Raw genomic sequence first — 16,978 nt, forward strand, 5'->3', positions numbered from 1 at the left:
GAATAAGGTGTATTCTGATGCCACATATGGTCTAAAAGATTAAGGGCCAGATTTAAGAGGGCAGAGCGCCTCCTTGCGCCACTTTACCGTCATTTTTCTATGCTAATGTGGCCCAACGAGGCCAAAATCGCCGCACCTGGGACCAGATGTAGGAAAATTGCAAATTGCGACTTGCAATTTGCGAGTCCTTCTGACTCGCAAATTGCAAGTCGCAATTTGCAATGCAGAACGGTGTCTCAGACACCGTCTGCGAGTCGGTATGGGGTCGCAGAGACCCACCTCATTAATATTAATGAGGTGGGTCGCAAATTGCGGCCCCATACCGACTATGGGCACTCGCAAACATGGAGGCCTGCTGTAGTCAGCAGACCTCCATGTTCGTGACTGCTTTTAAATAAAGCAGTTTTTTTTTTTTTTAAGTGTAGCCCGTTTTCCTTAAAGGAAAACGAGCTGCACTTAAAAAAAAAAACGAAACCTTTAGTTTCGGTATTTTTTCAGGGCAGGTAGTGGTCCCTTGGACCACTACCTGCCCTGAAAAAATAGTTTTGGCTCCATTCACAAAGAGGAAGGGGTCCCATGGGGACCCCTTCCAATTTGCGAGTGGGTTACCATCCACTTCAAGTGGATGGTAACTGCGACACCATTTGCGACCGCATATGCGGTCGCAAATGGTATTGCATACCACTCCGAATCGCAAATAGGAAGGGAACACCCCTTCCTATTTGCGATTCTGAAATGCATTTTGCGATTCGTCCCGACTCGCAGAATGCATTTCTGCATAGGAAAATGCGGGACTCGCAAATGCTTTCCTACATCTGGCCCCAGATTTACAAAGTGGCGCAATGCATGCATTGCACCACTTTGTAACTCCTTGCACCATTCTAATTGGCTGCTGCCGCACCTCGCCTGCAGGCCGGCAATCCTGCTGTGGTCCGTGGATAACTGTAGGATACATCCTGCGCTTCAACCTATTTTTCAGTGTACAGTAAAAGAAAGTGTATCGCAAAAAAGGAGCTCTTCGGTGGGTTATGCTGACACCACAAAAAAAACATCCATCCGAGACAGGAGTGACATGTTTTCAATAGTTCTGCCTGAACTTTGGAAAGTTAGAAAACCCATTTAGCGTACTCTGATACGGAAGGCAATCTTTACACTTGTGTTCTGCAGGGACACCAGCCAATCCTTCGGGCTATCAAAGGCTCTGCTCGTGGGAGAGGCTCTGGAGTACATACATGGATGCAAACCAGGCTGGTGGCCAAGTCATTAACAAGAAACATGCACTGATCCACGAATGAGGCACTGCTTTCGGCACCTCCAGGTGAACACACCTATCCCAAAACCTTCCTTAGCATAAACATCCGAGGTACAGTCACTCTGTTCAGTCCCACTGGGATCCTCAGGCGTGGTGACTTCCCGAGCACACGCAGTCCCTCAAGCATCTACCGGAAACATCTCTGGACTCCTGCAACCTGGACCCCCCGATGCTCACACCCTGAATCTAAGTACGCTTAAGGGTCGAGCCCGTTCCTCCCCAGCGCATAATAACGCGTGGTCTGCTGAAGCCATCCGTGAGCTGAAGGTGTAAACACTGATAAGAACTTGCTCGCGGTTTCCAGGGAACGGAGCCGTAGTCCACGATAGTCATTGGGAGCGCACGTGGTTGCCTTTTCACTATCAGAGATGACCGAGGAGTTCTCCAACACACCCCCCTTTTATGTCCCTCGCTCTCTTATGATTGAGGATCAAACCCAGAGTGGACCTTGGAGCTGTTGAAGCGGACAACGGAAGAGCGCAGCAGCCCAGATCTGAGACATATTCACAATGCTTGTCTTGGAAGGAGAGCCCTGAGGTAGGGGCACGTGTTGTTAGCCTTTAACCAGGGACAGTCAGAGCTGTCATACGCAAGTGTCAAAGTGTAACTTCCTTCCTCTGCAGCCGACGACCCGCCAAGGAAACCCGAGCCCTCGCCGCGCGATGACGGCAGCAGGTACCATGCGCGCAAAAGTAAGGAAATGTCTACGGATCAAGAACCAGACGGTCAGGGAGGCGATGGCCGAGATGCTGTCCACATTTGTCATGATGGTAAGGAAGAGCTTCCCTTTCTGCCTGTGGCTGAGGTGTTTTTTTCAACCTTGACCGTGCCTGCTGCCTTATCGCGGTTAGGTTGTATGTTTTGTGTAATTATTAATGTTTGAGTTACACAGGCATGCGGTCAAATTGCTGGGATTTCAGTCGAAAAGTATACAGCCCTGCCAAGTGCCACGCATCTCGCGTTAGAATACCGCATTTCGGTAATTTTCCCGCATTACCTCAAAGTCTGAGATTGTCATGCAAAAGAACCATGTCTTGAAGTGTGGTAAATCCTTCTAGTTCCAATTTCTCATTTTGCTATGTGAGCTCCAAGTAGTGTTTATCAAAGACGCTGGTGCACAAGGGGAGGTATAGGATTCTCGCTATATTATGATATTTATATGGTTCTCTTGTCTTCATTGCTTGAGTTTGCTTCTAAAAAAGTGTCACTTTTAGTCACTGAAATGTCACTCATAATTACACTAAAATTATAAACATGTTAACCTTGGCAGCTTTAAGTATATGAAAAGAAAGTGCAACCAATAAGTGTTTATGAACAGGTTAGTTTTGTGAGGCCAGGGATATTGTTTTTTTCTCATTGAGACTAAGAATGTGTGTGCAGTGGCGTAGAGTGGGTTGTCAGCACCCGGGGCAAGGCAAGTAATTTGCGCCCCCTAACCCGTGGATTTTAGCACTCGCGAGTGCGAGCGCGCCACCCCCCCCAGATGTTGCGCCCTGTGCGGCCGGCCCCCCTGCACCCCCCATGCTACGCCACTGTGTGTGTGAGTTTAAATGCTATTGGAATGTGAATTGAATTTGCTTGGATCGTTTAAGGTAACATAACTGGATGCTTGCATGACCTCTCAGAACTTCTTGGAAGCAGCCTTCTTGGCTAGCATAAGGCTATTATGAATAGTTGAGGCACATTGTATTGGTGCTGTTTTACGCTATAGTTTCCGTAATAGCTACATTGCATCGCCTGGTGCAATTTTGCAGTAAGATTTCGGTGTTCGTGTAATCTGACTTGCAATAACATTTCTGGACATAGATTGCACTGGTTCAAGTGCAATTTACTTCTAATGCAATTTTACACCAACATATACATAGCTGAAAAAATGCACTGACGTTTGCACCGCCACGTCAATCAACCAACCAACTGAGCTAAATCCCATGTTTGCATTGATCAGGCTGTGCAAATGTCATCTTGTCCCTTGCCAAGTAGTGTAAATCTACGCGCTAAATTACATCAGCAGTGGTGCAATCAGTATATATAATGCAGCCCCTCCAAGCTTTAAGGGTTTGGGGCGGTGCCCGTCGAGTAGAGAAAGAATTCCTCTCGAGAAGTATTCTTCGATCTACCGCTGGAATTATCAGAAACTTTGCCGTCATGTCAACGTTACAAAATCTTTCCAGCATTGGGCTTTCCACTCACAACTCACTGCGCGCTAGTCCAATTAGTTCCAAAGACTACAACTCCCAGAGTGCATCGTTTCCTTAAATGAAAACTTAGCGCTGGAGGCATGGTGCGTGTGGAAATGGAGCGATTTGGCAACCTTACCCACTCGCAGAGGTTGTTCCTCAAGTTTCCGCATGCCTTTGATGGGATGGGACTAAAACCACGTACGATCCTTGTGGATGGTCGCCCAGAAGAGAGCGGAATGCTCACAGAGGTGCGCAAAGTTCACCCGTGAGAGTACACTTTCACTGCTGACGCGGGCGCAAGGAACACAGACAGACTCAGATAAACCACTGATTACGAAATGAGGCGTCGACTGCTGGTAAAAAGCCAGTGTCTACATATTATAATCACTGTAGTGCCATTTAAAAACAACATTATGATACGCGGAGCGTCGTTACGCAAAAATTAGAATTACTGGGAGAAAAAGTTTCGGAAGTACCGGTTTCCTTCGAAATCCCTCATATATGATGGCACCTTAAGGACAGGTGCTTTTTAAAAAACCCTGGTACGACTGAGTAACTCACCCCCCCCTTCTGTAACAGAGGGGCTTATATCATGGCAAAAACCGTGGCAGTGGTAATGTGGCCATGAGAGCGATTCCCTGTCTACCAGGCGGAAGAAATCTACTCCTCCGTAGGACAACAATAGTCTTTACCCAGAGACCTCGCCTGCTTTCAGCAGGAAAAGTCCTTGGGTGAGTAACTCCCGATCCACATATTTACCACCGATCTAGTCATTCCAATGGGGCCACTAACTCCTGTGATCAGCCACATCTTAATTTTCATAACACTCTTGTTGGGGTACAAATTAATCCCATTCCTATTAAGACTGAAGGTAAGAAGGCCAGGCGACAACGGACGTGCGGCAGACGGGGCCAGAGTGGCGTCGCGCCATCAGAAGGGGGTCTGTGTGGCTCACTCCCCACAGGATATTCCACCACTGGTTCAGGTCTCAAGGAGGCCCCCCAGTGTCCCCTGCATACAACACCCACACTAAACCCAGCAGAAAGCTGATCGGAACAGCCTTCTCAGGCGCTATTGTGTGTCTAAGGTCACAAAATTGAAGTCGGGACCCCTCTTTAGTTTTAAGGAGATACTTAGCAGCTTCTAAAGTTTCCTGCCTTATCAAGAACTTACTTTGAAAATGCTTCTTTTGTGCTTATCTAAATCGATTAAGGAGCGGCAGTGTGGGGACGTGGGTGTGCAGACAAAATATTGGTGAAAAATTATAGTGTTGGCAAAATATTGTGTCAAAAATATCGCAGACAAAAGTATTGTGAAGGTAACTTTCTATAGGCAAGCAAAGTTTTACTATATTTAACTCCACATATAGGTACCTTGACAGTATATATCATCAAGGTACGTAGATGTGGACTTAAGAATAGTCCATATTTATATTTACTGTGGACTTAAAAACTGGGGCGGCTCCTTCGCTGTGGCAATGGAGCGTCGCCCCACTGGCTGTGCCAGCAGCAGAAAAATAAAACAATAGATCGTTTTATTTTTCTAGCACAGCCAGCAGTGCAGGGAGGGGCGGGGCTGGGTCGCGGGAGGTGGGAGGATGGAGGATGGGAGAGCGCACCTAAGTGCACATCTGTGTTTGGCCGGCCGTCTGAGGCCGGCCAAACACACATGCACACTTAGGTTTCTCCAGCCCACCTGTGTTATACAGCTGGGCTGGAGAAACTGCACAGACCCCAGGGCTGTGTCTGTGCGGCAGTTATTGCTGCTCAGACCAATCCTGGCGCTGCTTTCATGCAAGGTTGTGCATGAAAGCCGCACCAGGATTGCTGGGGAGCCCGTGATGCTGTCCCAGCAGTGAATGCTGGGACACCTGAAGAAGAAGAGCGCCAGGCGGCAGGGATAGAGGCAAGAGAAGTTATTATTTATTTTTCTTTTTTTGCCACTTCTCTGTCCCCTGCCCCTCCTCTTGCATTATTCGGCAGCTGCTGCATAAGAATAGTCTATATCTATTTGCACTTACCTTCTCAATATTTTGGTCCTTGATATCTTTGGCACAATATTATGTCCACACAATATTTGTGTTTCCGATATTCTGTCAGTGATCTACGTCCTAAAAAGGGTGGGACCTAGTGCAAATAGTCCTTGCTGCTCCCCCTTGTGGTGGCCCTGGCCTGAACATGGGCAAGCCATGTGCTCACTGTGTTGGTTCCAGAATAATGATTCAGACGATGGGTTACTCTGTCACAAACGTGAGAGATATACCATCCACCGTAGTACAATAGCTTTATATACAATGGTACTTGTAATATGGCGGACGGGTTACTCTGTAACATTTGTGATGGACTAACCCATCTGCCAAACTCTAAATCAGGCCCTAAAACATCCCAAATGCATTATGCTCTCATATAAAAGTCTAGAAGTGTAAGAAAGGTATTGCAAACTGTTAGTGAATCCCCCACATCGTTGAAAAGACAACAACTGCTAACTCCATCTATTTCTTAAATATGGGGTAACTCCTTGCTTCCATTGATACCAAATAAGGTTGGATCAACCTAACAGCAGTATAAAATTTCAAAATGATATCAAGATGTTGGATAATTTTACTTGTATAATATTGCCCAGACTCTCAATCAATTGCATATATTTGAATTCAAAAATATAATCACATTAAGGAACACTGTTAATCAAAATAACATTACAAAAAGTTAGATGCTCTTTTTTCTCTCTTGGTGGGTATCTTGCACATCACCATTCAAACATCAATAGACCAATAAGTTATACCAAGCATACCACATGTAAGGAAATGCCTCCTTGGCATGGTTACCCCCTGACTTTTTGCCTTTTGTTGATGGCAGTTATGATTGAAAGTGTGCTGGGACCCTGCTAACCAGGGCCCAGCACCAGTGTTCTTTACCTGAACTGTACCTTTGTTCACACAATTGGCACAGCCCTGGCACCCGGATAAGTCCCTTGTAAATGGTAAACCTGGTACCAAGGGCCCTGATGCCAGGGAAGGTCTCTAAGGGCTGCAGCATGTCTTATTCCACCCTGGGGACCCCTCACTCAGCACATGCACACTGCCTTACAGATTGTGTGTGCTGGTGGGGAGAAAATGACTAAGTCGACATGGCACTCCCCTCAGAGTGCCATGCCCACCTCACACTGCCTGTGGCATAGGTAAGTCACCCCTGTAGCAGGCCTCCTTACAGCCCTAAGTCAGGGTGCTCTATACCACAGGTGAGGGCATATGTGCATGAGCACTATGCCCCTACAGTGTCTAAGCAAAACCTTAGACCAGAGGTCTCCAAACTTTTTAATGCTGCGCCCCCCAGTTGAAAAATAAAAATCATTGGGCCCCCCTTAGAATTTTTCACAATTATTTTATAAACATGGCAATGTTTAAATATGTCTAAACCTATTTAAACATTGCAGTTAAGTACTGTTACCTTTTTAAAACTGGAATAACATGCTTCTGATTTAAAAAAAGCCTGTTATCTGTATAATATTTATTTTGGCCAGAGTCTGGGGCCCCCATGGTATCACTCGAGGCCCCCCTAGGGGGGCCCACCCCCCAGTTTGAAGACCTCTGCCTCAGACATTGTAAGTGCAGGGTAGCCATAAAGAGTATATGGTCTGGGAGTTTGTCAAACACAAACTCCACAGTTCCATAATGGCTACACTGAAATCTGGGAAGTTTGATATCAAACTTCTCAGCACAATAAATGCACACTGATGCCAGTGTGGGATTTATTGTAAAATGCACCCAGAGGGCATCTTAGAGATGCACCCTGAATACCAGTCCAACTCCTGGTGCTAGGCTGATCAGTTTCTGCCAGCCTGCCACAACCAGACACTCTGCACTCGACGCCCCTAGCTGGAGCTCCAGAGAACTAACACTGCAGAGAGGACTCCCAGGCGACTGCGACCTTATGAGTAACCTGAAAAGACCCCCCTGCACCCTGACAGCGACGCATGCAGAGAGGATCCAGAGGCTCCCCCGGACCGCGACTGCCTAGAACAAAGAACCCGACGCCTGGACCAAGCACTGCACCCACAGCCCCCAGGACCAAAAGGAACCGAACTCCAGTGCAGGAGTGACCATCAGGCGACCCTCTCCCTAGCCCAGTCGGTGGCTGGCCCGAGAAGCCCCCCTGTGCCCTGCCTGCACCGCTAGAGTGACCCGCAGGTCCATCCTTTGACTTCTATTGAAAACCCAACGCCTGCTAAGCACACTGCACCCGGCCGCTGCTGTGCCGCTGAGGGTGTGTTTTGTGTGCCTGTTTGTGTCCCCCCCAGTGCTCTACAAAACCCCCCTGGTCAGCCCTCCGAAGACACAGGTACTTACCTGTTGGCAGACTGGACCCGGAGCACCCCTGTTCTCCATAGGCGCCTATGTGTTTTGGGCCCTCCTTTGACCTCTGCACCTGATCAGCCCTGTATTGCTGGTGCGGTGACTTTGGGGTTGCCTTAAACCCCCAACGGTGGGCTGCCTATGCCCAGGAAACTGAACTTGTGAGTGTCTTACTTACCTGAAAAACTAACCAATACTTACCTCCCCCAGGAACTGTTGATTTTTGCACTGTGTCCACTTTTAAAAAGTTTATTGCCATTTTAACTAAAACTGTGTATGTTGCTGCTCTACTTCAAAGTTCCTTACTTACCTGTGTGGAGTACCTTGCATTTTATGTATTTACTTCAAATCTTGAATCTTGTGGTTCTAAGATAAATTAAGAAAATATATATTTTTTTATATAAAAACTATTGGCCTGGAGTTGTCTTTGAGTGTGTGTTCCTCGTTTATTGCCTGTGTGTGTAAAACAAATGCTTATCACTACCCTCTGATAAGCCTACTGCTCGACCACACTACCACAAAATAGAGCATTAGAATTATCTAATTTTGCCACTATCAATCTCTAAGGGGAACCCTTGGACTCTGTGCACACTATCTCTCCCTTTAAGATAGTATATACAGAGCCAACTTCCTACACCACACATACCATCAACATACAACAGTTTCACTCTTTAACCCTAAAAAAAACTTCCATCCGAGATATCTCTTAAGGTCTCAATCCTATCATTGGACTAGTACTCTTTTCTTTGAGTAAATCAACAATGTACCGCACAATATGTATATATCTTATAGACAGAAGTCTGTTAAGTTGCTATTGTCCCATCATACGTTTCTCCTACTATTTTCTCATACATTTTAAAGGCTATTCCTTTGATGTCACTATGATTGATTCTGCTGAAACATACAAAAAATACTGCGACAAATCAAAGCCTCATTATAACATTCAGCTTAGTGCTGCACGCTTCTGAGTCCAGTGTTCTGCGCCAACGCACGTTTCGGTGGAAACCGCACCTTTCAGGAGCCACCTTCCTCAGGGGGGAATCCAATGAATTAAAGCAAGAGGATCAAGAACCCAGGCTCAATCTCAAACTGGGCAAGTATCAACTCAGGGGCCATGGACTAAGATCCAAGGGATTATGAAATGTCTACCACAGTGTGAGAAAGTCGCATAGAAATCTCCGTATATAAACCCAGCTTCATCCTGCGGCTCCGCAGAGAGTGATTTCCAAAAACTGGGTGCATATATTAAGTCTACTAAAACAGGGTTGAAAGAGTCTCTCAGCAATCTAGAGATTAATCCGGCTTGTTACATAGGGTCTCCATCGAGTGTCCTTCACTGGTGCACATTGAGAAGCCCCCACATGGTTAAAGATTCATGGGTCTTCTCATTTGCATTGCACTTTTCTAACAACTCCCCTGACACCCCCTTGAGGAAGTCTAATGATTTCAACCAAGATCAGAAGCACATGTGCCTTGTGAACAAATGGTGCTAGATGCTACATAAACACAGATTCAGCCTACAGGCATGAATTTACATTTATTTCACAATTTGGAAATCATTTCATACATATGCATGAAAAAGTTCTGAGTTGTGCCAAGAACAAATGTAACTTACATTTGTGAAAAAGCTTATTAAATCTGCCCACTCTCTCTGGGTATTTGAGTCAAAGACAATGTGTTCGTATTTTTTTTTGGTGTCAGTACTGGTTGTTGGAACTGAAATCCTTGGCGTTGTTTTCCCCAATATTTTGCCTTCATTCCTCCTGTTTTTGCTGACTGGTTTGGCTGGCCTTAGGACTCTACACACTTTACCACTACCAATCATAACTAGATTGCTTCCGCTCTCTCCCTTAAACATTGTGCAATTTGGCTTACATCCAAATGTCAAATTTAATTTACTTGTAAGTCCCTATTAAAGTGGTACTACCTGTGCATTGGGGCTTTGAACTAAATGCTACTAGTGGGCCTGCAGCACTGATTGTGCCACCCACTTAAGTTTTTCCTTTATAAACATGTCTCAGGTCTGCCTTTGGAGAGCCTTTGTGTGCAGTTTTAAATTGACATTTTGACCTGGCAAAATAAACTTTTTGCCAGGTCTATTCCTTCCTTTTTAATGCGTATGAGTCACCGCTACATTAGGGCCTAAACAGCACATAGAGCAGGGTGCAGTGTATTTAAAAAGTATGACGTACTTTTAACTTTTACTTTCTTGGTAGTGAAATACCCTTTGGTTTGATGTTCACTACTGCAAGGTCTGCCTCTCTCATAGACTATTGGGTTACTTTATTACATTTAATAAGTGATAATTTTTGTTAAAATTGGGCTACAAGTTGACTGGGGCGTGAGCTCTAGTCCAGCAGCAACCACAGTATCAGTCAGGGTAAGGCACAAACACACCCCGAATTAGCCGTGCTCAGGCCCCTGGCAGTGTGTCACGGAGGAGTCAGGCTTAACTGAGAGACAATGTGTTAAGTATTTGTGCAACACTTCAAACACTAAAACAGTGAAAACACCAAACTAAACGGATTCCACACCAGGTTAGAAAAATAGAGCTCAATTTAATGAATAAAACTAGACCAAACAACAAAACCCAATTAGTAGAACCAGAGAGATTTAAATTTAAAGTTCTTAGGGAAAATAGCACCAAAAGGCGTAACATCAACTGGGGATATCTGGTCGCAACAGAATGGGACAAAACCACAAGTTCAGGCTGCCCACAATGGCGTGTGGGTGGGCTACAGGGATCCCGTTAGGCCAGCTGAATGAAAGTACCTTTAATCCTGGTTTGCAGAGCACTCAATGAATCCAAATTGAAGATGCGTTGGGCAGCCGAGGCGATGGATCGGTTCCGAGATGCAGCGAGGATGTGAATCGAGGTCCTGTTGCATCATCTTCGAGGATCCCATTGACATGGCTTGCGAAGTGAAGTCCAGCGTCGAGGATGCGGTGTGCAGTTAGGGGAATGCATCAGTTCTGAAGAGCTGCAAGCTTCGATGCGGGGCCCGTCATTATTGTTGAGGCAGCCGTCGATGAGAGATGCAAGGGCCTGCACTGAGGATGCGTTGTACAGTGGCAGTTTCAATTGTGATGCCGGCTGCCGCAGTGTTGCAAGTCTTTGCAGCAGTCCAATCCACGCAGCAGAGGAGATGCATTGGTTCTGCTTGGGGTTGTGCCACGCAGCAGGAAAGACATGTCAGTTCTGCTGGAACCACAGACTGGCAGAGCAGCTTACACCAACTTCCATGGGCCCAGGAATGGGGTGGCACCACTTGGCAAGGTAGACTCACAGATGACTGGGTCCAGGTGCAGATGAAAGGTGGTTGGAAGCCTGTTATGTCACTGAGGCTTCAGATCAGGAGGCCAGTCAACCAGCCCTTGGAGTCACTCTGGGTTCAAGAGATGCAGGTACAGTCCTTTTCACCCAGGCAAGAGGGCAGCAGGCAGCAGTTCATTCAGAGCAGCAGTCCAGCAGAGTGGCAGTTCTTGTACCAGCACAGCAGACCATCTTCCTGGCAGAGTATCCACATGTCCAGAAGTGTACTGAAGTGGTGGTGTTTGAGCAGTGCTGAATTTTTAAAATAATGAGCGCTGCTGCCCAAAGCTCTGCTCAAAAGCCAGCGGCATGTACAATTAAATACTGCCCTCCGAATACCAAGGCTGCTTATTCTTAAATCTACCTCATGCCGCTCTAATCCACTACCACACACTCCCTGCCCCTTTATCTCACTTCTGCAGGTTGCCGCTTTCTACCTTTGCAACATTTTTTAAATCTTTCTAGTCTTCCGTCTTTCTGCTTTGTTTGTTGTTCCCTCTCTTGTTCTCAGGAAACATCAGATGCAGAAAAAAATCACTGGTTCCCATAAATGAGTGCCAGTGGCCCCCAGTGGCAACAACCGTCTCAAATTAAGCACTGGGCTCACCATGGATGACTAAACAGTTGGTTTCCTTGTAATTTGTTTCCATGAGGAACCATCTCTGTAGGGAGATAAGCGAAAGGGTATTCTTAGCCCTTGTTGCACTTTAGGACTTGAACAGAAAGCCAACTGCTCTACGCTCTCCAGTGTACATTGATTTACATCTTGACTTAAACTTTTCTTTCGATGAATATCGGAAAACTTCTTTCTCTTTCGCTGGCTCTAAATGATTACTCTGTCACTTTTTCTGCACTGATTTCAGGTGACCCTTCATTAAATCAATGTCTGAGCAGAGAAAAAAATTTATTTGGTCTAAAGTCCATTCTGACAATTTAACTGAGGCTTCATTTTTCTATGTTCTTTTAGTAGCTTGGTCAGCCTGGTATATTACTGAATTAATTTAAGATTTTAGTCACAATGTCCCTTGACTCTATACCACAAGTTAAAATGAGCTTCTCAGTTCACTGAAGAATAACTGGCACTCGCTAATTCTCAGATCTTGTGACTACTAAGTGTGGATACAAAATCTTGGAATGTGGTTGGCGACAAAATTGTTTTTTTACTTCTGAACTAGACATCTAGAAATAGAGGATTCTAGGGTGCCACGTTTGGTGTAGAACAATCCAATATAGAGTCAGTGGCATACTTGGCCCAAGAGAGCATGGGGCGAGAGGGAGTTCACTGGCCCAAAGGAAGTTGGCCAACCTGTGGACGGAGAAAGAATCACTGTCAAGAAATGTATGGGGCCATGATTCGAGATAAGAATTACCTGTATCGGTGAGAGCCACACCAGTCACTGATGTCTATGGGTGGGTGGGTATGGAGGGACTAGTGGACCACCGCCCCCACATACCTAATCTGTGTTTAAATACCACACATGGTGGACCATTCAAAGGTCCCATCTTTGTTCGTAAAATAGAACAGACAGATCGAATTCTCAAAAAAAGTTTGTTCAGCAGTTGCCTTGCAGTGAGTCCAGCTTAGGAGGACTATTGTTGTTGGACAAGGTTTCTGATGACGATGAAGATGATCTCCTATGAACTGCCTTTAATTGTACGATGATGCATGTAGCCCTTTGATTTTCTATTTCTGTACCAGAACTGTGTGGCCTTGTTGCACCATATCCTGTATTGCTAATGAGATATCACTAGTAACTACCTGAACTTTAAGCACGCTGGATTTCCATTAAAAAACCCAAAAATAAAAAGACAAAAAAAGTTTTTTGCAAGTACATGAAAGAGTATTTAATATTTATATGGGTTATGATACAGTTGTTGGATTTGTAAATGTTTTTCTGCTGTTTTTACAACTGATTTTAGATTACAAGTGATAGTGTGGGTTTTTCTCAGAGAGTGCTGGTGAGTAGCCTATTTTCTTTACAGAACTAAATTAGTAGAAAGACCCATCCTATCAAACAGATGATTATTTACTGAAACCATCCAGAGGAAACATTGGTTTTTTTCTGCTACTGGAACCAGATTTACTGTAATGAATACAGTGAGAGAGGTTTTGGTAGATGTTTGTAGAAGAACATGTGCAATCCTCAGATCTCTGAAAACTAAAGCTCTGAAGGAGCATGCTGTTATACAGGGGAAGGAGGTGGGGGCAGGAAGAAATAAGATTTGCATCTGTCCTGGTGTGCTGTTCCCCAATAGAATGTTATTTGTTGACACATGTTGTTGTCTGCTCTGCGCAGCGCTTAGGAGCAGGAGTTAACAGTCATCTGAAATTTAGCACTTTTACCAAATAACCCAAAAATGCTAGAAATACATAACGACATTCAATGTTGAAACAGTTTGTATGAAATAAACCACTGCAACACGATTCTGTACAGTTTTAACACAGGTTTAGCAAACTGGGGTACTAGCTGAGGGGGTGAAACTCTACTCAAGCAGCAACCCCAATTCTTGTCAGGATGAAAACCAAGCAACTTCCAAATTAACTTGTGCTGAACGCGCTGGTAGATTGGCACAAATGCAGTCAGGCTTAACTTAGTGGTATTGTGTAATGTATTTTTGCAGCACACAAACAGAAACAAAGTGAAAACACAACACAAGAAATATCTCATAGCAATTTAGAAAAATGGAGTAAAATTGAATATATTAGTTGACATCAAAACAACAAAAACCCAACCAGTAGATACAGAGATATGCAAAAGGTTTAGGTAAAATGAGTGCTTAAAAGCACAAAGCACCAACTGTGGTTATCTTGTCACACCAGACAGGGCCAAAGTCACAAGTTCAAGCTGACCATGATGGAGCATGAGCCGGATACAGGGACCAAGTTAGGCCCATTAGGCTCACTAAACAAAGGGAGTCATTACGACCTTGGCGGGCGGCTACCGCCGCCCGCCAGGCGGTAACCGGCGTGCGGCCACCAATGCGGCCGCACTCACGCGGCCCCCATTATGACATTCCCGCTGGGCCGGCGGGCGCAAACCCAGTTTGCGCCCGCCGGCCCAGAGGGGATGAGGCCGCAACATAGGAGCCGGCTCCTAATGGAGCCGGCGGTGTTGCGGCCGTACGACGGGTGCAGTTGCACCCATCGCGCTTTTCACTGTCTGCTAAGCAGACAGTGAAAAGCTGGCCGGGGCCCTGTTAGGGGGCCCCAGGACACCCCTTACCACCAGCCTCTTCCTGGCGGTAGGGGTGTCATAATCCCCAGGGCAGCGCTGCTTGCAGCGCTGCCCTGGAGGATTATCACCGCCGGGGCTAAAACGGCGGGAAACCGCCGGCCCCGGCGGTGCGACCGTGCGCTTCTGCCACGGTCGAAATAGGGCAGGAAGCACCGCCAGCCTGTTGGCGGTGCTTCTGTCATTTTAGCCCTGGCGGTCTCGGACCGCCAGGGTCAAAATGACCTCCAAAGTACCTTATGTCCTTGGTACGCGGTCTGCACAGTGTTGCTTTGAGAGGTTTCACAGCATCTGTTCCAATGAAGCTCACTCTGCTTTGGATCCAGTGAGCTGTACGGCAAAGCTCGGCAGGGCTTTAAGTCGCTCTGCGTAGGTTCCAATGAAGCTGGCAGTTGTGCAGAGCGGCTTTGAGGAGTTTTGCGTCACTCTGTGTTGATTCCAATGAGGCTGGCACCTGTGCGGCAATGCTTTGCGGGGCTCCGCATCACTTCATATTGCTTCGTGCCAGGTCTGATGGAGACCACAGGTTGGCTGGCAAAGCACCTTTATCCCCACTTCCAAGGGTCCGGCACTGGGGAGACACCACCTGGGTGGTTAGAGCTCACAGCAGGGAGAGTCCAGGGTTCAAGAGGGTTTGTGCCTATTCTTTTCCTGAAGCTCTGATCAGAACACCAGCCACCTAGCTATTGGAGCCACTCTTGTGGGCCTGGGTTGAGATGCAGGTCCAGTCCTTCTCACTCAGGCAGCAGAGCAGCAAAGTAGCAGTCCCTTTTGCACCAGAGCAGCACAGCAGAACTTCTTCTGAGACTTCCTCGGGTCTAGATGTGTACTTAAGAGTTGAGTCTGAGGGGCCACTACTTATCCTTGGCATCAGCATTGAAGTGAGAAAAGCTTTTGAAATTTTCCATCCCCTAAGGTGTCTGGGATTTCCTTCCTCACTGCCTGGCCACAGCTTGTCTGGGGCCACAAAAGGCTAGTGTGAAACGCTTTGTGGGTGTGCTGATGCAGAATCTTTGTGATGTGTAAGTGTGGTAGGTAACAGCTCCTCCCACTCATCCTGACAGAGATAGCCCATCCTGACAAGACCTATTCCCCCTTTGTCTCACTGTTTGGGAGTAATATACAAAGACCAAATGCCAGCTACACCCAGTCATGTGACCTAGGATACAGACTGCAAGCACCAAATGGTTGGGAAAAGAAAATGCCAACTTTTTAAAAGTGGCATTTTTAGAATTGTGACTTAGGATCCAACTTTACCATAAAAAATATTTTTAAATTGCAATTCTTTAGACACCAAACACAATTCTCCTACCTGCTCCCAATTGAAAGTTGTTAGACCTGGCATCCTTGGTGTGATTTTCCCCTAACGTTTTGCCTTCTGACCTCCTGTTTTTGCTGACTTCGTTTTCACTGGTGTTATGACTCGCACACTTTACCACTGCTAACCAGTGCTAAAGTGCTTGTGCCCGCTGCTTAAAACATGGTAACATTGGCTTATACCCCATTGGCATATTTCATTTATTTATATGTCCCTAGTAAAGTGCACTACATGTGCCCAGGGTCTGTAAATTAAATGCTACTAGAGGGCCTGCAGCACTGATTGTGCCACCCATTTACGTAGCCCTTTAAACATGCCCCAGGCCTGCCATTGCTGTGCCTGTGTGTACAGTTTTAAACAGTCCTTTTGACCTGGCAAAATAAACCTTTTGCCAGGCCCAAACTTTCCTTTTCAGTACATATTGGTCACCCCTAAGGTAGGCCCTGGACAGCTGCAAGGGCAGGGTATAGTTTATTAAAAAGTAGGACATGCACCCCTAAAAAGTTGTACATGTCCTGGTAGTGAAAAACGCTAAAATTATTTTTTCACTACTGCAACTCCTATATTCCCATACAATAACATCAGAGTTGCCTTATTACTGAAAATGCCACTTTTAGAGAGTTGGCATTTTCTTTCCTTAACCATTTGGTGCCTGTAGCCTGTCTCTGGCCACAAAAATGAGTGTAGCTTGCATTTGGGCTTTGTATATTCCTCTTAGATAGTAACACACAATCAGAGCTTAGGTGCAACTGGTTAGGCCATCACTGGCAAGATGGGAGGAAGGAGCTGGGCCCAGCCACACTTATACTTGAATAGGCAGTGTCCTGTTTCCATATAAATGCCTGCATACCCCCTGTAGTTAGTCTGGAGCCATTGTAGGGAAGGCAGGACACCTGTGCACTTCAAAGGCATGCCTCTAGAAGCTTTTCCCCACTTCAAAGGCACAACTGTGTATAAAAGAAAGGCCTCAGGCACAGTGCTTAGTTTGGGTCAGTGGTTTCCAGGGCTCAGCACTGGCACTTTATTGTCAGGACCTGCAATTGTGATGGGTTCCCACATGATGACACTGTCTAATTTTGAAATGAGCACAACAAAAGTTGTTTTGTAATTCAGTTTACAATAAAAATGACTAACACGCGCAGCAGAATCCATTCTTACAGCGTTGGGTGCCCTGTGTTAGACTTATTCAGCACACTTGTAGAAGTGTGATGTTTAGTAGTTCTAGTGGTAAAGTTCTTGGCAGCATTGGCTGAGGAAATGGGTGGTACAAG

General features: G+C 46.0%; 1 protein-coding gene across 1 annotated transcript in view; it reads left to right on the forward strand.

The window, feature by feature from the left end:
- The first annotated feature begins 1,319 nt into the window (after positions 1-1,319).
- Positions 1,320-16,978, forward strand: part of LOC138268318 (aquaporin-7-like) — a 121,678-nt gene continuing 106,019 nt past the window's right edge. The window contains exons 1-2 of the mRNA XM_069217889.1: positions 1,320-1,849; positions 1,936-2,082. Coding sequence (XP_069073990.1) covers positions 1,975-2,082 — 108 coding nt within the window. The 5' untranslated portion in view covers positions 1,320-1,849; positions 1,936-1,974. The remainder of the gene's footprint in view (positions 1,850-1,935; positions 2,083-16,978) is intronic.

Source organism: Pleurodeles waltl, chromosome 1_1, assembly GCF_031143425.1.
Source record: "Pleurodeles waltl isolate 20211129_DDA chromosome 1_1, aPleWal1.hap1.20221129, whole genome shotgun sequence".
Lineage (NCBI taxonomy): Eukaryota > Metazoa > Chordata > Amphibia > Caudata > Salamandridae > Pleurodeles > Pleurodeles waltl.